The sequence below is a fragment of the Palaemon carinicauda genome, chromosome 21 (genome assembly GCF_036898095.1).
Source record: "Palaemon carinicauda isolate YSFRI2023 chromosome 21, ASM3689809v2, whole genome shotgun sequence".
In the NCBI taxonomy this organism is placed as follows: domain Eukaryota; kingdom Metazoa; phylum Arthropoda; class Malacostraca; order Decapoda; family Palaemonidae; genus Palaemon; species Palaemon carinicauda.
Genome location: NC_090745.1, coordinates 3,654,722 through 3,679,334, shown reverse-complemented (window position 1 = coordinate 3,679,334; position 24,613 = coordinate 3,654,722). Strand labels below are relative to the sequence as shown.

At 41.5% G+C, this 24,613-nt stretch overlaps 2 protein-coding genes across 3 annotated transcripts in view; both read left to right on the top strand.

Annotated features, from left to right (window-relative positions):
* LOC137615159 (transient receptor potential channel pyrexia-like) overlaps positions 1–24,613 on the top strand; it is a 495,727-nt gene that overhangs the window by 124,618 nt on the left and 346,496 nt on the right.
* LOC137615154 (origin recognition complex subunit 5-like) overlaps positions 1–24,613 on the top strand; it is a 46,226-nt gene that overhangs the window by 9,299 nt on the left and 12,314 nt on the right. For both annotated transcript variants that reach the window (XR_011039166.1, XM_068344788.1), the window contains exons 2-10: positions 3,765–3,850; positions 11,699–11,870; positions 13,285–13,403; positions 14,622–14,811; positions 16,559–16,689; positions 17,097–17,236; positions 21,698–21,779; positions 22,780–22,911; positions 24,257–24,379. Coding sequence is in view for 1 of the 2 variants with exons in the window: in XM_068344788.1 (XP_068200889.1) it covers positions 3,767–3,850; positions 11,699–11,870; positions 13,285–13,403; positions 14,622–14,811; positions 16,559–16,689; positions 17,097–17,236; positions 21,698–21,779; positions 22,780–22,911; positions 24,257–24,379 (1,173 nt within the window). In the remaining variant the exon portion in view is untranslated. The remainder of the gene's footprint in view (positions 1–3,764; positions 3,851–11,698; positions 11,871–13,284; positions 13,404–14,621; positions 14,812–16,558; positions 16,690–17,096; positions 17,237–21,697; positions 21,780–22,779; positions 22,912–24,256; positions 24,380–24,613) is intronic.

Sequence of the window (24,613 nt, the reverse complement as noted above, 5' to 3'; positions counted from 1 at the left end):
AGTTAGATAGTAAGGAAGTTTTTGCTGTTAAGGCTAGTACTAGACTAGACTCTTGGCATTTAAACATTTTTACATGCAAAATGGAAGAATTGATGTTTAAGAATGTGGGGAGGCCGACTAATACTACTTGCCTCTTTTGAATTTGAGACCTCGTCTACCAAGTGCTTGTCCCTTTACAAAACCAGTCTGCTATTTAACCCAACATTGTTCCTACTTGAATACAAACCATCGTCCTTTTGAGTAATTTTGCCCATCCTAAGACCTCAGGGTCCCAGATTGAGAAGTGACCTACGATTGCAAGTTTCTTGCGTGCTTGTACGAGCTTTTCAGGAGGGCATTGGACGGAGATTTAACTGAAAACTTTCTCTCTGCAAGCCTTATCTTTGACAAAGAGAGTCAGCTTGCTTAATGTCTGTCTGTTGTCATTCCATAGGATAGAAAGAGGTCTAATTTTGTTCCTGAGTCTGTGACTAAGAATTTCAACTTTTTAACCTTATCAGTGGGTATACTACATTTCTTCATATTTTCTTGTCTTTCTCAAAAACTGTATTGTATGGGTAAGAGGAATGGACATCGATGTGCACAAGCTGAGGAAGATTTTGTTGCTGCAGTGCAAAGGGGAAAGGCACCACCCTTTTTCTTGCCTTTGATGTCTTACTCATCCAGGAAAGGCGTAAGGGACTTATCACCTAGTTGTGCAGTCTCTTTATAGAGTTCTTGTACTGTAATCTCTTCTCCCGTTGTCATCATCGGCTTGTATGACCCTGTAGAATGTAAACTTCAATTTTTTCCTTCTCATATACAGTTCTTACGCGAAGAAACATCTGGTGAGGTGTCTGGGTATTTGGTAAGGACATTCACACACCTTTTACCTGTGCTTGGTCTCATACCAGAAGGTTGTACTGAGATTTGTTACTTAGTTGGAAGAAACGTTGGCACACACATTGGGGTTTGGGATTGGAAGGTTCTGCCCTTTCCTCCTTCCTACACTCTCTCTCTCTCTCTCTCTCTCTCTCTCTCTCTCTCTCTCTCTCTCTCTCTCTCTCTGTGTGTGTGTGTGTGTGGTGTGTGTGTGTGTGCAGAGAATCCATCCTTACGCATTGGGAAGCAACATACACAGGGATTCCACACACATCTGGAATACACGAGCACCTGAGATATACACTAGTCTCCAGGTTCAATGTATGTGTGAGTGTTATGAATTCAACCAGGAGCGTGATGACATATGCAGATTTCCCTGTCAGAGTTTGTTATCACCTGTCTTAATTTGACTAATTTACATGTGCCTATGATCCACAAGATCCTGGCATCCAATTACAATCAACCTCCAAGGAAGAAGGATCGGTCGGTCGGAGGTGCGTCTCCGATCGATCTTTCTCCACTGACATGAGAATGGTACTTAATCACTCTTAAGAACAATTCATACTGTACCAAGAACAACAGTAAGTACCAGAAATGTACCCACCACGTTTTGGTACGCAGCGCCTTTACTACTGTTTCCTATGAGACATAGCGCTTACCCCTCAGTGTGCCGTCCTTTTCTTTTTCCTTCTCCAGAATTTGAAACCATGTACATAAACGACAACCCAGCAGCAGGATCATAGGGGAGTGTACGTCCAACTCGCAGCGAGATATTTTTGTCTCCCTTTTATTTTTATTATTTTTATTATTATTATTATTACTAGCTAAGCTACAACCCTAGTTGGAAAAGCAGAATGCTTAACAACATTTAGATATAGTATATATCCATTATAAACTATAAAGACTTGAAAAAACAAGAGGATGAGAAATAAGATAGAATAGTGTGCGTGAGTGTACCCTCAAGCAAGAGAACTCTATCCCATATCGGGCCTAATGAGACTGGTCAATGCCCATACCACATTGTAAACACCTTGGCGAAGTCAAACCGAGATCTCCTATGCTTCAGGGACTAGAACGTTCCAGTCACAACATAGCTGTCACAGGTTTCCCTTCACCGCTCTACGCCAACTTAAGATTTTCCTAATTACAAGATCCTGCCACGAATCGAAACTTTCCTATGATCCAATTCTGTATCATGAATTCTTCACATGCCCCAAGACCTTACAACAGCAAGGGGTCTTTCCACTAAGTCTTATGCGTCGTATAAAGTAGCTAAAAGGACATTTGCTGCCTTACAGTCTTGGTCTTTAGCAGAAGGTTAGAATGCCCACTGCCTTGCAATTGGACTATTTAGTCAAAGGTTAGGCCTACCACCAATAACTGGTTGATGACTGCAAGGGCATATGATTGTAAAAACACTGCCAAATTATAAACCATGCCTGATACTATTATTATTATTATTATTATTATTAAATGCTAAGCTGCAACCCTAGTTAGAAAAGCAGGATGCTATAAGCCCATGGGCCCCAACAGGAAAAATAGCCCAGTGAGGAAAGGAAACAAGGAAAAATAAAATATTTTCAAAAGAGTAATAACATTAAAATAAATATTTTCTATGTAATCGATAAAAACTTTAACAAAACAAGAGGAAGAGAAACTAGATAGAATAGTGTGCCTGAGTGCACCTCAAGCAAGAGAACTCTAACTCAAGACAGTGGAAGACCATGGTACAGAGGCTATGGCACTACCCAAGACTAGAGAACAATGGTTTGATTTTGGAGTGTCCTTCTCCTAGAGAGCTGCTTACCATAGCTAAAGAGTCTTCTACCCTTACCAAGAGGAATGTGGCCACTGAACAATTACATTGTAGTAGTTAACCCCTTGGGTGAAGAAGAATTGTTTGGTAATCTCAGTGTTGTCAGGTGTATGAGGACAGAGGAGAATCTGTAACGAATAGGCCAGATTTTTCGGTGTCTGTGTAGGCAAAGGGAAAAAAACGTAACCAGAGAGAAGGATATAATGCAGTACTGTCTGGCCAGTCAAAGGACCCCATACCTCTCCAGCTGTAGTATCTCAACGGGCGGCTGGTGCCCTGGCCAACCTACCACCTATCAATGGGCAGCCAACACCTAAATGTAGGGATAATGGTGGGAAAGAAGGCAATACAGCTATGATGTTCAAGAAGTTTGTGGGTTAGCCTATTAGATTTCAATGGGGTCTACTAAATTTGATTACTTGAGGGAGACCTTAATGATGACTGTACTGTGGAGTTTAAGAGTTTAAAGGGCATTCATGAATGGCAGAGGCAAGGAACAGTGACATTGCCCTATCAAGCAGGACAATGCCCTAGAGACTGACCATATTACATATGATCAGTGCCCATGCCCCTCTCCACCCAAGCTTCTGAAACAATTTCCTTATTTACAATGAGGACTTTCTTAGTTGAAAAGTTTAAAGGCCGCTCAGGAATGTCATAGGCAAGGGATGGCTGCTGATGAATCAGCAGGTAGACCTATAGGCTCTCCCTAACCCCCCAGCCTTAGCTCACAGGGATGGTGAGGTTGCAGCAATCAAAGGAACTAATGAGTTTGAGAGGGATTTGAACCCGAGTCTGGCAATTACCAGGCAAGGACCTTATCAACAGGCCACCACAACCCATACACTAATTTATAATTATAGCTGTTTGATATTCTAGATCCTGGTTTTTTATGCTCATGTTTGCTGCATAGCTTAGTTCAGGTCTTAAGTTTTTACTCTAACATTTCATGTATATTGATGACATTCATGGTGACATTGAGAAACGACAGTGGAGTATACAGTATATTCTCTTTTGCTTGCTATGATATAAATTTTACTAGGAGTTGAAACAAGTAGTAGCAATTCATGTTCTTTTTTTTCAACAGAAATGAAGAATATAATATCTGAACTGCAAACTACGATACCTTGCAGAAAGGACCAAATTCAATTCCTGGTGAACATTCTGGGCGAGGTGAGGAATTTGTATTGTGTAGTACCAATTATCTTTCTTAGAATTTTACAAAATTTTAATTTTAGTTTGATAGAATACTAAATTGCATCAAATATTATTGTTCTCATGGAACAGTTCTTGGATTCTGGAATTTCATTTATTCTAACAAAAGGTGTTTTGAATATTGATGAATAGACCAGAGATTAGTCAATGGAAAATATGTTCACCCACTCAATAATTGTCATTTTGTTTTGGTGATTATCATAATCATGATATTCTATTCTAATAATACAGTATTGTTATTGTTGATTTATGTGATTTATATGACCACATTTTATTATTATTATTTTTATTATTATTATTACTTGCTAAGCTACAACCCTAGTTGGAAAAGCAGGATGCTATAAGCCCAAGGGCCCCAACAGGGAAAATATCCCAGTGAGGGAAGGAAACAAGGAAAAAAGTATTTGTTCTAACACGGAGTACTTACCTCAAACTACTTTTTTAGGAGTATCTGGGAACTCTTCCCAACCGACCAGAATTTTGAGTAGTTTACCCTATTCCCGTTTTCTATGAGGGCTAACCTCAGGCGGAGTGATACTCGCCCTGAGGCGACCCGGGGTCGGAGAGCATGCTTGCTCAGGTCGCGCTCCTCAGTAAGTTTCTAATCGCGACGTGATCATCATCCCGCCGCGCTCTCTTTACCCTGTGCGACCCTTTGTGTCTAAGACGCGGTCCCCACGCGATACCCACGTATTCATTCCCTATCCTTTCCTCTGTGTTTCTGTGTCTCTTGGTGTCTTAGTGTTGCGCAATGGAGCATCCCGACGTTGCCCTGGGCCTATGGCCGGTAAATCTTGTGGTGCTTTTCTTTCTAAACCCGAAGTCGATCCCCACACCCTGTGTTCGTCATGTAGGGGCAGAGTGTGTTCCCCTACAACCACGTGTCCGGAGTGCGAGTCTTGGACCAAGATTCAGTGGGTACTCTACGGCACTAAAAAGAAGAAAGCTGCCAAGAAATCGCCCAAGAAGGCCAACGTTTCTTCTTCGTTGGTTTCTCCAGATGCCTCGTCGGAACGAGGCTCCCTACCACCTTCCCCTACCCAGAGTAGGGGACGAGGTAAGTCCGTTGCGGGGAAGCGGCCCATTGCCCTTCTCCAAGAGTCTGAGATGTCTGTGGGGGTTGATATTGTCTCAGTTTAGGCATGTGGGGGGCCTGAGGGAGGGGTGGGAGTGTGTTCAGGAGACAAAGTCCTGGTGCCTACAGGGCCTGTCTCTACGGAAGATCCTATGTGGGGGAAGACGGGTCCAACCTCTTCCCCAGCATCCTGGGTTTGTGTTTCAGGTGCTTCAGCGACCGGGGGAGACGCCGAGAAGGAGGCAGGTTCATCAACTTCGGACCCTGCTGCATGGGAACCACCAAGGACACCCTTAAGGTCTCCCATGAGGTTAGAAGAGGAGTTCGATTCATGGTTCCGCGGTCTGCCCCAGCGCCCTCGTCAACGCTCCCGCCCGTCTTTCTACAGCCCTCTTCGCCAGAGAACCGACACGGAGTTCCCCCTACTAATTTGGACGACTCGGGAGATTCGGCAGACTCACTCTCCTCCTCGTCGTCATCCTCTTCCTCAGATTCGTCCTCATCGGAAGACGAAGGGCCGAAGTCCTCGAAGAGAAAACAGAAGTCCTGGAAGAAGTAGTCCCGATCTCGTTCTAGACACAGCAGGAAGAGATCCAGACCTCCAAGAAAAGACTAAGAGAAGTCGCTCCTCGAAGGATAAGTGGGTGAAAATTACTGTACCCCGGAATGAGCTGTTTAAGGCTACCTCAGCCGCGGCCACTTCCGGTTGGCTCCCTAGAGCCTCGTCTTCACCCTCTCGACACGCCTCCTCCAGCAGCCCCGATCTCCGTCAGGGGACATCGCATTAAGCCACCCTAGATGGCTCTAAGTCCACGAAAGCTCCGACGCCATCAGCCCAACGGAGGGAGACGCTCCTCTGGACGGAAGGCTTGGCCTCATCTTCAGGTGCTTCGGCGGTCTTCCTCGAGCACCAAGGGCACCCTTTGTACCTGGAGAAGCCCAGAACCACGAAGGCCCCCACGGGACAAGTTAGACCCATGACGGATACCCTCGTCCCAGCGGATCCGCCCGCCCTGGGGGCAGACCCATCAGTAGCGAGGCAGGAGAAGAAACTCCTCCCTTCCCACACACCCCCTTCCGCCATCGACGAGTCTTCTCGGGCGGAGGAGCTGGTAACGGAAGCCCTGGTAGAAGGAGGAGAATGCTCATCAGATGACATCTCCTCTTATCGGAAGGTCTTGGCCCTCATCAGACGGCACCATAGGTTGGATGAGCCCAAGCCCTGGGCAGAGCAAGCCTAGCTCTCCGGCCTCACCAGACTCGTAGACAACCCGGTACAGCAGAAGTCTTTCTTGGCGCTCCCCCTAGCACGGGACGTGAAACTAGGGATGGAGCACATTGACAAATACCTAGCCAGCCAGGCGGACGCCCCTAGGAGTCAGAGTACCTCGAAGCTACTTCCGGGCCTTAAGACCCAGAAACGTTTCCACGTGCCGAAAGGACGTCGCGGGGGGTCCCGCACAGTCGAGTCGGCAATCACTATGTTATGTTGAACCAAGGGTCTGCAGAGGACAGAGCCTCCTCGGCCCCAGTTTGCTTTTCCCAACGGAAACTTCAATGATGGAAGACATGGCCCTAGATCTGGTCTACATGTCTTCTTGGTTGGACTGGTGGGCCTGCACTCTGGTGGGCTTCCAGTCCTCGCATGATTTCTCCCTGCCTGAGAACCAGTCCTTGCTAAGGGAACTGATGAGTTCAGGGGGTAAAGTTAAAATTCCTCTCATACCAATCTCTCTCCCAGGCAGCCAACTGGGTCCTGCGGAAGAGAGACACAATCCTGAGCAAATTGGTAAGGAAGTTGCCCGATCGAGAAGCAAGGCTGCTGAGAAACTCCTCGGTTTGGGAAGAGTTGGTGTTTCCCCTCAAGTCAGTCGAAGAGACTATGAAGAGGGTCAGAAAACTGAAGGATGTAGGAGAACCCAGACCCCCTCCCGTAAGACGTCCAGTTCACAGGAGACCCTCGGCGGACGTCCCCCATACCCCTCATGCCTCGCCAGTCCAACCGAGGAGAGAAGCCCCAGCGGTTTCTTGGCTCCAGAATCCACTCTACCCCTCAGTCTGGCTTTAGACCCTCCTACGCCAACTCTAGGAGAGGTCGTTCCAGCTGCTCCTCTAGGAGGAGATAGGAAGAGAGGCCCCCTACTCCTACCGGAGCCTCAAGTAGGGGGATGCCTCAGACACTCTTGGCAAGCTTGGCGGGATTACGGGGCAGATCCCTGGACGGTAACAATTCTGAGGGAAGGATACAGGCTGCCCTTCCTGGCGGAGCCGTCCCCTCTAATTCCGGCCCAACGGGCGGAGTGGTTGGTGCCCAAAGACCCCTTGAAACGTGCAGCATTACAAAAGCAAGTGTCGGCCATGATCACCAAAGGAGCTTTAGAACCAGTCGAGAATCCTTGGCCGGGGTTCTACAGCAGGCTCTTCCTGGTGGAGAAGTCGACGGGGGGTGGAGGCCAGTCATAGACCTGTCAGCCCTCAACAAGTTTGTGGCAAAAACCGACTTCTAAATGGACACTGCGAAGACGGTGCTGGTGGCCACGGTGCTGGTGGCCTTGAGAGAGGGGGACTTCATGATGTCCCTGGACCTCAAGGACGCCTACTTCCAGGTTCCCGTTCACCCCTCCTGCAGGAAGATCCTGAGAATAAAGTGGAATACCCAAGACTTGCAGTTCAAGACCCTCTGCTTTGGGCTGTCGACAGCTCCTCAGGTTTTCACGAGAGTCTTCACAACAGTTTCAGTCTGGGCACACGAACAGGGCATTCGCCCGATCCGGTACCTAGACGACTGGTTGTTACTTTCAGCCTCAGAGGAAGCACTGAAGGAGCAAGGCGCGAAGCTGCTACGGCTCTGCAAGGACTTGGGTATCACAGTTAACCTAGAGAAGTCGTAGATGAACCCCACCACCAGGATGACCTACCTAGGGATGGTCCTGGACACCCAGTTGGTGAGAGCCTTCCCCTCCCTGGAAAGGTTGGACAATCTAGAACAAGTGCTACAGTTCTTCCTAACGAGCTAACCCAGGAGAGCCAAGGATTGGCAGAGGTTGTTGGGCCATCTGGTGTCACTAGAAAAGCTAGTCCCATGGGGGAGGCTCAAGCTCAGGGGTGTTCAATGGAACCTGAAGGAACTCTGGGCCCCAGGGGAGTCCTCGCACAAGATAGTGCCGGTTTGCCCAGAGACGAAAGAGGTCCTGCAGTGGTGGCACGACAGAGCAAACACCTTGAAGGGAATGCCCTTCGCATCCGATCCTCCGGAGATGTTGTTATTCACAGACGCATCAAAGGAGGGATGGGGTGCACACCTCGACGAATCAACGAAAGGGAAGTGGTCCCTCGAAGAAGGGACCCTACACATAAACATTCTGGAGATGATGGCCGTTCAAAGATCATGTCAGGAATTCGTGCATCTCCTCCGGGAAAACACCGTGGCGTTGATGTGCGACAACGCCACGGTGGTGGCCTACGTAAAGAAACAAGGAGGACTAAAATCAAAGGAACTATGCAAAGGAAAGGATCGAAATTACAGCCAGGTTTATCCCAGGAAAGAAGAATGTTCTAGCAGACGGCCTCAGCAGGGTAGGCCAGGCAATAGGCTCGGAGTGGACTCTACACCCAGGAGTAGCTCGGACAGTCATCCTGAAGTGGGGCTCACCGGTGGTAGACCTCTTTGCCACTCGTCTGAATGCACAACTCCCCGTGTTTTGTTCTCCAGTTCCAGATCCGACGGCTGCGTTCGAGGATGCCTTCCAACATCCTTGGGACAACCTCAATGTGTATGCCTTCCCACCCTTCGGAATGCTCAGGCAAGTGCTCAACAGAGTGAGGAGGGCGGTCAGCCTAGAGAGAACTTTAGTAGCGGCCTGGTGGCCGGAGAGAGAATGGTTCGCAGACTTAAAAGAACTGGCTCTCCTTCCCCCTTGGCCCCTCCTGGACAAGCCAGACCTCCTCCGTCAGCCTCACTTCCAGAGGTTTCACGAAACCCTCGGTCCCTCCGCCTACACGCGTGGAGGTTATCGAGCGGCTCCTGAAGAAGGAAGGGTACTCGTCGAGAACCGCATCGAGGATGTCAGGTTACCTAAGGCGTTCCTCAGTCGCAGTGTACCAAGCAAAGTGGGCTGTCTTTTCGAAATGATGCGCCTCCGGGAACATCAAACCCCTGAGGGCCTCTATTCATGAGATAGCCGACTTCCTGGTATATCTGGAGATGATGTAGGTACATCTATCCCAGCTATCAAAGGGGTTCGAGCGGCGTTGGGGCAGGTCTTCCTTCTGAAAGGCATTGATTTAGGGGCCTCCAGACAGATTTCAATGCTCATCAGGAGTTTTGAACAGTCATGTCCCCCCAGGCAACGAGGGTGCCCCAGTAGGATGTGGCTAGAGTGCTCAAAGCCCTGTCAGAGCCTCCCTTCGAGCCCCTCAAAGACACCCTGGACAAGAACTTACCCTCAAGACGGTCTTCCTATTAGTCCTGGCATCGGCGAAGAGAGTTAGTGAGTTGCACGGGCTGTCATACGAAGTCTCGCACTCAAAGGGGTGGCGAGAAGCTACCTTTAGGTTCGTGCCTAGTTTTGTAGCCAAGACTCAGAACCCATCTTGTTGGGATCCTAGATTCGAGGGATTCTCAGTACCAGCGATCCCTCGTTCAGACAACCCAAAGGACTTACTATTGTGCCCAGTCAGAGCAGTGAGGAAGTACCTGGAGAGGACATCCAGGCTTCGTCCAGGGATCAAGAGTTTGTTCGTTTCAACAGGGCGAGTGAAGAAGCCAGTTTCCAAGAATTCGATCTCCTTCTGGCTACGACAGGTGATCAAGAGGGCCTACGACACCACAGGAGTCCTCTCTCAGGCAAACCTAGGCCTCATGATATTAGGGGCCTTAGTACCTCGTTAGCCTTCGAAAAGAACATGGCAGTAGGCCAAATCCTGAAGGCAGGCACTTGGTCCAGACAATCCACCTCCACGGAACACTACTTGAAGGATTGTTCGAGAAAATCTTTGGACGGTTTCGCCCTTGGTCCCGTCATTTCTGCTCTCCAGAAGATCTAAGGTCATAGCCCCGGGGAAGCCGTGGGCGGTAAGTCCAACAGACACTGGTTCCTTCCTTACCTTTCCCCTTATCAACCTTCCCCTGTACCCTGATTACCTTCCCTGAAATGACTCAGAAGACCTTAGCTGCCATAGGACACGTCATAAGCAAGGAATACGTCTCCAAGGCGTATTTACAGAGGTAAGCCACTTAGACACTAAGTTAGTTTTTTGGGTAGTTTTCCCTATTTTCGAGTGTTTTCTATCAGTGGGTCAGCAGAACCTAGCCTCCTATCTAGGTTCCCCCTTGTTGCTTCCATCATTCCGGTCTCGGAGCCCTGCAGTACACTCCCACCTCCTAATGTTTAAGTCTCCTAAGAAAGTGATTCGAGTTAAGTACTCCGTGTTGGAACAAATCACAAATTTTAAGTAATTTGTATTTTTCCTAACAGTACTTACCTCGAACTACTTTCGGGTTATGGCCCACCCATCCTACCCCGAGTGCCCTGCCGGGCTGAAGAGAACCTCTCCGTTGAAACTTACTGAGGAGCGCGACCTGAGCAAGCATGCTCTCCGACCCCGGGTCGCCTCAGGGCAAGTATCACTCCGCCTGAGGTTAGCCCTCATAGAAAACGGGAATAGGGTAAACTACTCAAAATTCTGGTCGGTTGGGAAGAGTTCCCAGATACTCCTAAGAAAGTAGTTCGAGGTAAGTACTGTTAGGAAAAATGCAAATTACTTAAAATTTGTGATTTTAAGAACATTAACATCATTAAAATAAATAATTCCTATATAAACTATAAAATCTTTTACAAAACAAGAGGAATAGAAGTTAGATAGCATAGTGTGCCCAAGTGTACAGTACAGTACCCTCAAGCAAAAGATTAACTTTTATTTTGTTGTAACAAACTGTTTAGTGGACTGATATCTTGAGAATAGTTTTTATTAGGTACTGTATGCTATTTAATATTTTGTTCATTTTAAACTTCAATAACCATGCTTAAACACTGTATAAGATGTCTAGAGCTAAATAAACAAGACTACAATTAGTATGAAGAATTAATTGAAAGTCGAAAAATCATGAAGCTCTCGGAGGTAGCGACGCCAAAATGGCTGCCGTATATGCCCGTGGGGGAAGGCATCACACAATGCTGCTGAGACTAAAATTAACAATATTATTAATTTTATGTGTCGCTACCTTAAATTATCAAAACAGATAATTGAAATACTTAACTTGGGAGTAGGGGTCTCCAAAAGGTCAGACATCTTCAAAACACAGTCACAAAAAAGCTACGAAAACAGACGTGTGTGGATATCACAGTGCTAGAAAAGGAATGATGGGAGAAGCGTGGGTTGTGGTAGTAGTGGGGGGGGGGGGCAGTAGTCGGATGTAGAACAGCACCTCGTAGTATCGGGGGTCATTGAGGAAGGAAAGACTAATTGGTAAGGGACCTCTGGTAGTGGTTTTAACACGCCCCAGTTTCTATACCGACACCCTATAAGGGTGAGCGAGCTGGGTATATTCCTGGCATTCCATGCAACTTTTTCTCTGTCATATCTAGCAGTAATTATACCTTAGAAATGGTGCTATAAGAAGCATTTCACTGGGCGACACAGGTCCCTCGCCCAGAAATATATTTTTCCTTTGTCAAAATCCCTTTATTAGGTATGCTATTTAATATTTTGTTCCTTTTCTTTTTCTTTAGGAAGAATGTCTGCTGCCGTGCAGTTTATTTTTATATGGACACCGAGGAACAGGAAAGACTCTGGTAACGAAGACTGTCCTGGAGAAACTTAACATCGTTACCAGCCACGTTAATTGCATAGAGTTTTATACAACTAAGGTTATATATGAAACAATTTTGAATAACCTCAGTGGTGAGTGAATCAAATTTGATGCCCCTGTCTTGCCTTTACAAAATAAAATAGATTAAGAAGACTTTTACAGAAGCGTTTGCAATTTCATGTTTAGTACTTTGCCCTAAGATGGTTTTGAAAAAACTGTAGTTTTATTTGTTTAGAATTATATTAGATTGACCTGATAGCTTTTATAGTCTGAATCATCATATAATATAGCAAGTGCACCCTCAAGCAAGAGATCTCTAACCCAAGACAGTGGAAGACCACGGTACAGAGGCTATGGCACTACCCAAGACTTGAGATAAGAGAATTTTGGTATGATTTTGGAGTGTCCTTCTCTTAGAAGAGCTGCTTACCATAGCTAAAGAGTCCCTTCTACCCCTACCAAGAGGAAAGTAGCCACTGAACCAATTACAGTGTAGTAGTTAACCTCTTAAGCAAAGAATTGTTTGGTAATCTCAGTGTTGTAAGGTATCTGAGGACATAGGAGAATGTAGAAAGAATAAGCCAGACTATTCATTGTATGTGTAGGCAAAGGAAAAATGAGCCATAACCAGAGAGAGGGATCCAATGAAGTCCTGTCTGGCCAGTCAAAGGACCCAATAATACCCTAGCGTTAGTATCTCAACTGGTGGCTGGAATAGGAATTACCAGTGATGTGGTAAGAAATACACTTGTGTTGATGACTTCCAATATCATCTCCATGCACTTTCATAAGCTATTTTATGGAAGAATGAAGGCCTATACTTTAAGGTGGAACTATAGATTTTTATAGTGTCTTGTACAATTTTATGAAAATGTATGTTCTGTCATTTTTGCTTTATATTGACCATTCATTTGGTCAACTGGTTGCTGGAAATAGTTTAAAGTAGGGCACATTTTTGGGGGTGAGTGGGAAGTCTTCATTGAATTCTTAATTTCTTGTACTGTACTTTGTTTTTGTTGAAATATAGATCCTGCAAGTCTACAGAATACCTTGACCTATGTGTAGTTAACATATTTAAGGCCGGAAGCACACTATTGACTCTGTGGCGCCACAAAGCCACAACATCGCGTGGCGGGGATGTGGTCTCCCATAGGTTTCCATTGTTTACAAAGCCACGCCACGCCTGTGGCGGGGATGAGCGACAGAGAGCCACAGTCGCTTGCCACAGTCGCTAGTTTGCACGACAAAACTTGAAAACAATGGAAACCTTTGGGAGACCACATCCCCGCCACACGATGCTGTGGCTTTGTGGCGCCACAGAGTCGCTAGTATGCTCCCGGCCTAAATGTAAAGGTTATGAAAAAGTCTTTGAAAATGCATCTATTTAGAAGCGCTTTATTTCACCTTGAAAGTACTGTATTACTGTAGTGTACTCATACTGTATTCTTGATTTAGTAACCAAGACTTTATCTATTATTTGGAAATTATATCGACTTAATTTTTCAGGAACAATTCCTTCAAGTGATAACGGTTACACATCTTATGCGTCTTGTGATAACTTTGGCGATTTTATACGCTTCCTTAAACTAATCAATAAGGATAATGGGAAACCACGAATGGCAGTTGTAAGTATGGCAAAGACTTGAGATTTTCTTTTTATAATTATTAGGGTTATGATAGGCTACTCAAGTTGACATAATAATATACTTATAGAATGAGGATTGTAATGTTAAGATTGAAAAATATAAGTCAGAATTTATATTAAACTTCTGATAATCTGATAACTTTTTGTTTATAATAAATGACTATTGTACATAACTGAACATTCATTCTAAAAAGTAAGCGACTGAAATAGTAGCGCAGGCATTAACGCTATCATTTAGCGCTAAATGTAGGTAAATAATTCATTCGTAATAAAATTAGCTGTACATAGAAGTTGAGGTAGAAATCTTGACTAGTCATTGACAAGTTGGAGTGCAAAATAATTTCTTTTTAATTCCACAACTGTTGAAAAGTTGGTAGTTGGGCAAAAAACCAACGCTCTGGTAAGCAACTTCTCCAGCGTTAGTTCACAGTGGGTGACATGTGGTTTATTAGCAGGTGAATTTATCATTGGAGGTCCTATGACAAGTTCAATAGAGGCAGAACCTATGAGTCTCCCTTGTTCAGACCAAGGGCAGAGAAGACGATATTTCTTGGGTATATCTTATCGTGACGCAGTTCCGGTAGGCCCTGCTGCTTCCTCCCGTCGTCTTGGTGACCGCTGAGGTAGCAGCAGTAGGGGATTCAGCATATGAAACTTCATTTGTGGTGGATAATAGGAGAGGGTGGGCTGTGGCACCCTAGCAGTACTGTACTAGGTAAACTCAGCTGAATCCCTCGTCAGGCTGGGAGAAGCGAAGAGAGGAAAAGTCCCCTTTTCTTCCTTGGTAAATAGATAGATATCTTATTGTATTGAATTCGCTGTTACTATAGCCTTTACAGAAAATTTATGGAACGTAGAGCAGCGGACTCCAAAATTAATTATAGTAATAACATTCCTATTTTCATCTTTCTATGCCACACCAGTCACCAGATAACCCAGTCTTCTGGCATCAAATTGATGGATTGACTTTTGTACTTTAGTGAAAAAAAAAATATTAGTGTTGTAACTTGAATCAGGAACACTTAACAATTATAAAGGATATCTCACATTTCCCAATACAATGGCTTTACTCTTTTTAGTGTGACTGCATTATTTTTGGCACCTAGTGCAGCTGTGAAAGCGTGTGTATGAGGAACTTTTCTTCATTAACAAAGAAAAATTTAATGTATGTTTATTACTTGGTTGTTTCTTTCAACAGGTGATAGAAAATAGTGAAAGATTGAGAGACTGTGATGCCAATATTCTCCCTGCATTCTGCCGACTGCAAGAATTGGCGGAAGACGTCAACATCTCTGTGATATTCTGTTCCACCTTGCCCATTGACAAATTTCGTTCATCTACGGGAATGATGGAACCCATCGTTTATCACTTTCCTCAGTACACCAAAGGTACTTATTATAGTCAATTGGAATTTTTGCCATCATAAGTTATAAAGTAATAAGAAAATTATTGAGTGGTTCCGACTTGAATACAAACCGTCGTCCTTTTAAATACGATTACAGTGCAGTAGTTTCAGCTTCCACAGTCCTAGCTGGGAAGAAAACCGATTCTGGGTATTGGAGAAGAGGGATGTAACCTTTCTCCCACTGGTAGATGAAGCATTCTGGTCCCAGCCATGGCCTTGGCCAGACAGCCACTTCCCACGGCCTGATATAACTTTAGTGCTATGTTGTTTGCTTCTCTTGGTGGGTCTTTCATTTCTTGATGAAATATTCTTCAGCTTTTTAATTACAGTGCTGATTCTTGGAAGTTAAAAGTCTTAGTACATAAAAATAGAAGACTGAGGGTACAGTAACTGGATTGCTATATGTAGATTCTTCCATACTTTGAGAGTTGTTGCTGTCGAACATTGCATGGTATACTTTTGAAGAGTTGGTCCAAGCTGTGTGTTTTCTTATTCTGACTTTTCAACCATTCTCTTTTAACTCATTCTTCCTAGTCATACAACTTTTTAATTCAGCTTTGCCTGAGTCATGATTTTTTTTATTTAATTTCTCCTAAATCTTCCTGTCTTTCAAAAATTCTTACCTCTTCTGCCTGTAAACGTCTCCAGCCCCTTCCGTATTTGTGCTATGTCAGAGCACAAAGGCTCTCTTCTCTTCAGTGTCAATTAGTACATCTTGATTTCACCACCATATCTTTCATTCTCCATTTCCCTTGCCCAGTGTCACAATATATTACTTCTGGAGCCTTTTTATTTTTTCCCCACTTGATTTCCATCATCTAATTTTTTATTCTGTACCTGCTGACGCTTTTATTTTACATCGCTTTCAAGTTGTGTACTGTACAGTACTGTAATAACTTTTTCTGGCTTGACATTGGTGAGCTTTGACTTTACGTAGATTATCCTAAAATCCAGGTAACGTCGTTTTACCCAATCTTATGTTGGTCTCTACATCGTCAATAACTTAATACTGTACACTACAGTTCTTCATATGGAAGCTTATCTGGTTTTATAAAAGGATAGCAGGTTGGAAGTACAGTACTCTCTCGTGTTGGGATGAAAATCGACATACGTCAGGTCTCTTAACCCTTTTACCCTCAATGGACGTACTGGTAAGCTTCACAAAACTCATCCCTTTACCCCCATGGACGTACTGGTACGTTTCACAAAACTCGTCCCTTTACCCCCATGGACTTACCGGTATGTCCTCGCAAAAAACTGCTATTTACATTTTTTTTTTTTTTTTTTACATATTTTTGATAACTTTATGAGAAACTTCAGGCATTTTCCAAAAGAATGAGACCAACCTGACCTCTTTATGACAAAAATTAAGGCTGTTAGAGCAATTTAAATAAAATATATTGCAAAATGTGCTTGAAAAAAAAAAACGCTTGGGGGTTAAGGGTTGGAAAGTTCCAAATAGCTTGAGGGTAAAAGGGTTAATGTTGGGCATGACATTACTTTACTAATTTATTTGTGTGTGGATGAAGGGGAAAGGCGAAGAATGATAATTTCTCTAATATGAAAATCAATATAGGTATTGCTAATTTTTCGAATTAGTTTTTAAGTATCATATATATATATATATATATATATATATATATATATATATATATATATATATATATATATATATATATATATATATATATATACTGTGTGTGTATTTTATAAGGTTTTATTGTTTGCAGATGAATTGGTTGAGATTCTTATGAAGGGACAGCCTTCAACATGTTCTGATTATTTTTACAAAACCTACGTCAACATTGTTTTGAGCGTCTTCTACCTGGCCTCAAAGAGTTTAACAGAACTTAAACATCAGGTATGTATATACGTATACAGTATTGATATTTATGTTGGTGAAGTTTGATTAACTGTATTGATTGAAAATGTTGCTTGAACTATAAGCTACTTATATCTGCTGATTTAATTATTCACTGTTGAACTATTGATACCAATAAAAAATAGGAATAAGAAAGGGAGTAAGGATAATGAATAAGGAATAAACAAAAAATAGTAAAAATGCTAGATAACAGTAACATACATGAAAATGAAATAAAAAGAAGGGAAAATGGTAGAAACTATATAGCAATTGGTATTGAATAAATTTTATACAGATAGAATGCACTGTACTTTATTGGTCAAGAATCTAGAGATGACGTGGACATTACCTAAGAAAAGTAAGTATTAATCAGAGAAACACTGTTGTCTTTATTACTCTCGGAACAGGTCCTGCTACACTTCAAGACGTACTGCGAACCTATTCAAAAAGGTGAAGCCACAGAAGATGACATTCGAAAGTTATGGAGGAACATTGAACCACACCTCAAAAAGGCTCTAGATTCGGTGTATCTTCGAGAAGTATCCAGGTGGGGATTTTCATTGAAAAGTTCCGCAAAAATTTTAATGTCCCCCGTTTTGCCCCCAGAACGTTTCAGAGATCCGTTCTAGTGATATTTATTGCCACTGCGCGCGTTTGCTTCCATTCTTTTATTATTATAAAGGCTATATCAGGAATTTTGAGTTTCTCCATATTTTCGATGAAAATATCTCCTGTGGGTGGAAAATTTAAAAAATTTTAATGTCTCCATTTTGGCCCCAGAATGTTTCAGGGAGTCATTCTATTATTATTATTTATTATTATTATTATTATTATTATTATTATTACAAGCTAGGCTATAACCCTAGTTGGAAAAGCAAGATGCTATAAGCCCAAGGGCTCCAACAAGGAAAAATTGCGCAGTGAGGTAAAGAAACAAGAAAATAAATAAACTGCAAGAGAAGAATAAACAATGAAAATAAAACATATCAAGAACAGTAACAACATTAAATTATATCCTTCACATGTAAATTATAAAAACTTCTAGAAACAAGACAGAACAGCGTACCCGAGTGTACTTTCAAGCAAAAGAACTCTAATCCAAGATAGTGCAGGCTATGGCAGTACCTAGAACTAGAGAACAATAGCTTGATTTTGGAGTTCCCTTCTCCTACAGGAGCAGCTTACCATATAGACAGTGAAACAATCTATTTAGATATTTATACTAGAAAGTTGTTCTTCCTCTGCAATAAAAACATGGAGGTTGATTACCAGGTGATGCAAGGAGGTTCTCTCTCTGCTTTTTTTTAGAGTGGTTCCTGGTTATAAAATTTTTGCAGGTGGGGAAGATTATAAGGAGGCTGATCAAGCCCAAGACATACATACATACATATACCAAGGCACCTCCCCCAATTTTGGGGGTTAGCTAACATCAAACAAATGAAACAGAAAAGGGGACCTCTCCTCTCCTTTTTACGTTCCTCCCAGCCTGACAAGGGACTCAACTGAGTTCGGCTGGTACTGCTAGGGGTGCCACAGCCACCCTCCCCCGTTATCCACCACAGATGAAGCTTCATAACGCTGAATCCCCTACTGCTGCTACCTCCGCGGTCTTCCAAGGCACCGGAGGAAGCAGCAGAACCTACCGGAACTGCGTCACAATCGCTCGCCATTCATTCCTATTTCTAGCACGGTCGCTTGCCTCTCTCACATCTATCCTCCTATCACCCAGAGCTTCCTTCACTCCATCCATCCACCCAAACCTTGGCCTTCCTCTTGTATTTCTCCCATCAACTCTTGCATTCATCACCTTCTTTAGCAGACAGCCATTTTCCATTCTCTCAACATGGCCAAACCTCTTCAACACATTCATATCCGCTCTAGCTGCCAACTCATTTCTTACACCTGTTCTCACCCTCACTACTTCGTTCTTAACCCTATCTACTCGAGATACACCAGCCATACTCCTTAGACATTTCATCTCAAACCCATTCAATTTCTGTCTTTCCTTCACTTTAATTCCCCACAACTCCGATCCATACATCACAGTTGGTACAATCACTTTCTCATACAGAACTCTCTTTACATTCATGCCCAACCCTCTGTTTTTTACTACTCCCTTAACTGCCCCCAACACTTTGCAACCTTCATTCACTCCCTGACGTACATCTGCTTCTACTCCACCATTTGCTGCAACAACAGACCCCAAGTACTTGAACTGATCCACCTCCTCAAGTAACTCTCCATTCAACATGACATTCAACCTCGCACCACCCTCCCTTCTCGCACATCTCATAACCTTACTCTTACCCACATTAACTCTCAACTTCCTTCTCTCACACACCCTTCCAAATTCTGTCACTAATCGGCCAAGCTTCTCTTCCGCGTCTGCAACCAGTACAGTATCATCTGCAAACAACAACTGATTTACCTCCCATTCATGGTCATTCTCGTCTACCAGAGAAAGGTTAATAAAAAAGGAAACTATGGGAAAGTGGTACTTTTCTTTTTTATGAAAACTTCAAAAAACTATTTTGTGTACTTTTTTAACAATTTCAGAGCACGACTCAAGTGGTAGTAAGTTACTAAATTGTAATGAGCCCAAACTACTTAAAAAATCACTTATGTTAAATCAAAATATAATTGTCAAATTATCAGTATTGAAGGTTTTGTAAGGGAAAAGTTTTCCATGTATTGATTGCAATTATTAGTTATTAAAGATAAACACATCTAAATAGTTTTGTAAGTAATACTCAATTAAGAAAAAAAATCCTTTGTATCCTCAAACTTGACAAACATTACTGATTCAGTTACACATTTTCTCCCTGGTAACATTGTAACCAGTCTGAGTCAGATATTCCATTTCTTTCGTCTTTATACTTTGTATGAATTTTGAACATGAAAAGGCATAATCTTATCAGAACCAGAGAATTTCATTTTAACGTATTACTTGTGGATACAAATCCTCACCCTTCCAGTTGGCTAGACATAACTAAATCTTGTGGGAGAAGAAATTATTCCTCCATTGGTGGGACTTGCTATTTTGTCCCAGAGCCGTCAAGAGTCCTAGTATCTTGATCCACGTTGTTGACCACATGCTGAACAAACTGTCCCGGGAGGAACTCCAAAATGTCCTATCCCGGTGGACGGCTGCACTCCATTCATATATTTGCAACTCTGAATATGACCTAGAGAATCTGTGTGAATTCAGTATGTCAATCTGGAATAATTAGGCAAAATGCAAATGCATTTGCACATCTAGACCCAGTTACAATGTTGTAGTACCTGAACTGTTTTTCTTCCATATCTGTTATTTGTTCCACAGAATAAATTGATCCTTGTATGAAAATTATTCCTTGAAGCAAAGAATGGGCACGTTTTTACCTCTATTCCACTCGGATGACATAATTTCTTTCTACATTCCCTATGAACATCTCCCGGTTCCACCACAATACTGGATACATGTTGAACATTTGTTTTTGCTATGCCTTCACAACATGTATCACCAAGTGGGACCGTTGCTCTATCTGTCAATTTCTTGTTACAAAAAGCGCAGTCTACCATGATGACCCTGGAAAGAAAATGAATGAATATTAATATAGCCTAAAGATGCATTACGACAAAACCTACATGTAGATATGAATATTACTACCTATACTGACACCATACATGCAGCACTGCCATCCCAACATTAGATAGAATCCAATACTTGAACATACCATATCATCAAACTTCTTATACCAACTGTGTTGCACATACAATGCCCATTGAGGGTCTAGGAGTTCTTCCATTGCTGTTGGCCTGCCCTGGCCTTCGTCAGCCCCCTATTACATTCCCGGTTTTGCTTTGGGGACTGAACAGTTTGGTGGTGAGGGGGAAGCAGTCTCCAGACCATGCTTGCCTCACCATAAAAAAGAAATATTAAACCAAAAGATTTTGCAAGACTTTAAGTATATCATGAAGGGTACAATACCGAACACATCACAACAGGTTTTGTTTCTGTTGCAATTAATACTTTTACCCCCAATGGACGTACTGGTACGTTTCACAAAACTCATGCCTTTACCCCCATGGACTGGTACGTCCTTTCCAAAAAACTGCTATTTACATTTATTTTTGCATATTTTTGATACTTTTATGAGAAACTCCAGGCATTTTCCAAAAGAATGAGACCAATCTGACCTCTCTATGACAAAAACTAAGGCTGTTAAAGCAATTTGAAAAAAAAAATATACTGCAAAATGTGCTTGAAAAAAGAAAATGCCTGGGGGTTAAGGGTTGGAAAGTTCCAAATAGCTTGGGGGTAAAAGGGTTAATCCTGAGGTCTGAGGAATACTGTATCGGCTAGTTTGACTCTAATAATTTGTGGGCTCTAAGTTATCATCCCGTATGTAAAGTGTAGAAGCTGTTTACCTGTATAATCAGAATAGATACTAGAAAATTTTAATTCTGTTTCCAATGATTTTTGCAATGCTTTATCTGTATTGTATGTCTTTCTTTTTAATGGCATATTTACATACAGTATAAAATTTAAAGTCTTTCCTTTTTTGTGTGCGGATTACTATCATTTAATCTAAGCCTCTTGTGTCATGCTTTCTGCTTGCTCTGATCTTTTAGTTATGAAAGCTTATGGGCAATGTCTTATCAGGCTTATTTTAATCAATGAACTCAAGTGTTTTGATTTTCAAAGTAAATTTCAATATGTTTGATATGGTGCTCTTATTTTTGTGGGAAATTGATTGGCAAATTTTACTTTTTAAAATTGGCTCTGAATAAGTACTGTAACATAAATTTCTTGAAGAAAATGATAGAAAATTTATTGGTACATTATATACTATTAAAACTAAACACTAAGGTTAGTATGTAAGATTTTTCTTTCAAATATTTTTTATTTTAAGAATACATACGAAAAAAAAACCTGACTTCCAAGAGACACTTTTTGGAATTAGTCTTGTGGATTGTTGCTTGTATTTTTAAAGAAATATACAGTAATACAGTTTGATGTTTTCAGTGCCCAGTTTAAGAGGATGCAGCAGCTTACAGAGAGTGGGATCACCCACGACCTTCCGCACATTAAATCGACTGGAACCAAGGTGAAAATTTTAGAGTAAACTTTTGTGTTTTTTACATTTCGAGTTGTGTGTCGAGGCAGTGATTAAATACCGGTTTTCTTACGTGAGGATACTGTTCTGGTGTGCTCCAGTACATAAATACAGTAGCTTTAAGGTATGATTATAAGTCGTCGTTTTTGTTTTGATATCTGTCGGTTGCAATTGACCAGAAGATGCAATTTTCTGGGCTCAACCTGTATCGCTCCGTGAAATGCTCCTTAAAGTACCATTTCAAAGGTATAAATACTGCTGAATATACCAGAGAAAAAAGTTGCATGGAATGCTAGGAATATATCCAGCTCGCTCACCCCTAAAGGGTGTCGGTATTAAAACTGGGACGAGTGATACCACTACCAGAGATTCCTTTCCAATTAGACTTCTCCCTCCTCAAAATCCCCCGTTACTACGAGGTGACTTTGCATATAACACTTAGTTCTATTGCAGAAAAGTCATGAACAAATAGAGCTTGCTTATCTTTAGATGGTTATGAGATTTGTTAAAGAAGATGACTTGCTTAAGAATTTAAAAGGCAAATACATAGTTGCTGGAAATGTTGGATTTTTAGGTAATTTATTATATTAATTCATCGTTTTAACAGAATCACGTATTTGCTAAATCTTTGTTTATTGATACTTAATCTTTTTAACAAAAACACCAGACCTAAAATGTGTGTAGAACTTACATAATGTCTATATATATATATATATATATATATATATATATATATATATATATATATATATATATATATATATATATATATATATATATATATATATTATTTTTGCAACCAAAAAATTAAACTTTAGTTATTTGCTATATTTTTGTTTATTGATACTTAATAATTTTAACAAAATCCCCCTAAAATGTGTATAATTTACATAATGTCTGAAATTATTTTTTTGGCAACCAAAACATTAAATTTTAGGTATTTGGTATATTTTTATATGTGAATACTTAATTTTTGTTTTTATTTTGACAGGTCGAGTTACCATTTTATTCAAAGTTTTTGCTGATCGCAGCATACTTAGCATCATACAACCCCGCAAGAACCGATCGCAGGTTTTTCGTGAAACATCACGGAAAGCAAAGAAAAACTCATCACATGATTAAGGTGAGAAAGGATTCAACCTTTCAGAAGTGATTACACTCTATTTAAAAGTCTGTTGTTATGGATGAAGTTTTCACATTTTGAATATTTTCATAATTAATTTGCTATCTCCCTTATATAATAAAGAGGAAATGTCTGGCTATATATATATATCTATCTATCTATTTACCAAGGAACTTCCCCCAATTTTGTGGGGTAGCCGACATCAAACAAATAGCAAAAGGGGACCTTTCCTCTCTCCGCTCCTCCCAGCCTGACGAGGAATTCAGCCAAGTTTGGCTGGTACTGCTCTATGTATATATATATATATATATATATATATATATATATATAAATATGTAAATATATATATATAAATATATATATATAAATATATATATATATATATGATATATATATATATATATATATATATATATATACATATATATATATATATATATAATTTTTCCCCCCCTCTCGGTCACACTCGACTCTCCCTGTCCCTCGGGTAGGGGGGGTGGGAGGGGGAGTACAGTAATCGTATCCTGGTGAGAGGGAGTTGTGTGTGTGCATGCATATTCTTGACAGGTTAAGGACATCAGTTAGTGAAGATTAATGAATTGCTTTTACTGAAGGAAACACGTACATAATGTATATTAACCCTTTTACCCCCAATGGACGTACTGGTACGTTTCACAAAACTCATCCCTTTACCCCCATGGGCGTACTGGTTCGTCCTTGCAAAAAACTGCTATTTACATTTTTTTTTTAATATTTTTGATAACTTTGAGAAACTCCAGGCATTTTCCAAAAGAATGAGATCAACCTTACCTCTCTGTGACGAAAATTAAGGCTGTTAGAACAATTTAAAAAATATATATTGCAAAATGTGCTTAAAAAAAAAAATGCCTGGGGGTTAAGGGTTGGAAAGTTCCAAATAGCTAGGGGGTAAAAGGGATAAAACATGTATCAATATAACTTCATTATCACAACCTAGTACTTTTATCCTTTGTCAGCTAACAGGGTTTATATACAAATATTTAAAGGGTTTTGCATCTGATATAGTTGCTGAACTGCTGTATGTGGTAAGAGAAAGGACCTAGCCTCTCAACCTTGCCATACTGTCAGTTTCATCTATTTTCAATTAGCCTTCAGGAGGGTTTGCCATTGTATGATGATATTTTGAGCCATTTTGTGTTGAAAGTATACCCTTTATGCTGTCAAACTTCATGTTCGGAAAGTTCTTCGTGTCTTGACGACAGATGTCTAGTATTTTACTTTCCTCAGCTGTTTACATAAATGACAGATGCTTAGTATTTTAGATTCGTTAACCTTTTACGTTAATGATTATATATTTCTGTTCTAGGCCAAAGAAAAGTCTAGCAGTCAGCTGGTGGGACCAAAACCGTTCCCTCTCGATCGCATGATGGCAATTTTTTATTCCATCGTTGAAGATAAAGTAACGCCTACAGCAAACATATTTTCACAAGTAAGTCACTGATCGTTTAAAAGATTTATTTTTAAATTGCTTCTATCCCGAAGTGGAAAAAAAAAAATTCTGTCCAATATCTATTTTCATTATCTTTGACTTCAAGATTTAACCCCTTTACCCCCAATGGACGTACTGGTACGTTCCACAAAACTCATCCCTTTACCCCATTGACATACAGGTACGTCCTTGCAAAAAACTGCTATTTACATTTTTTGCATATTTTTGATAACT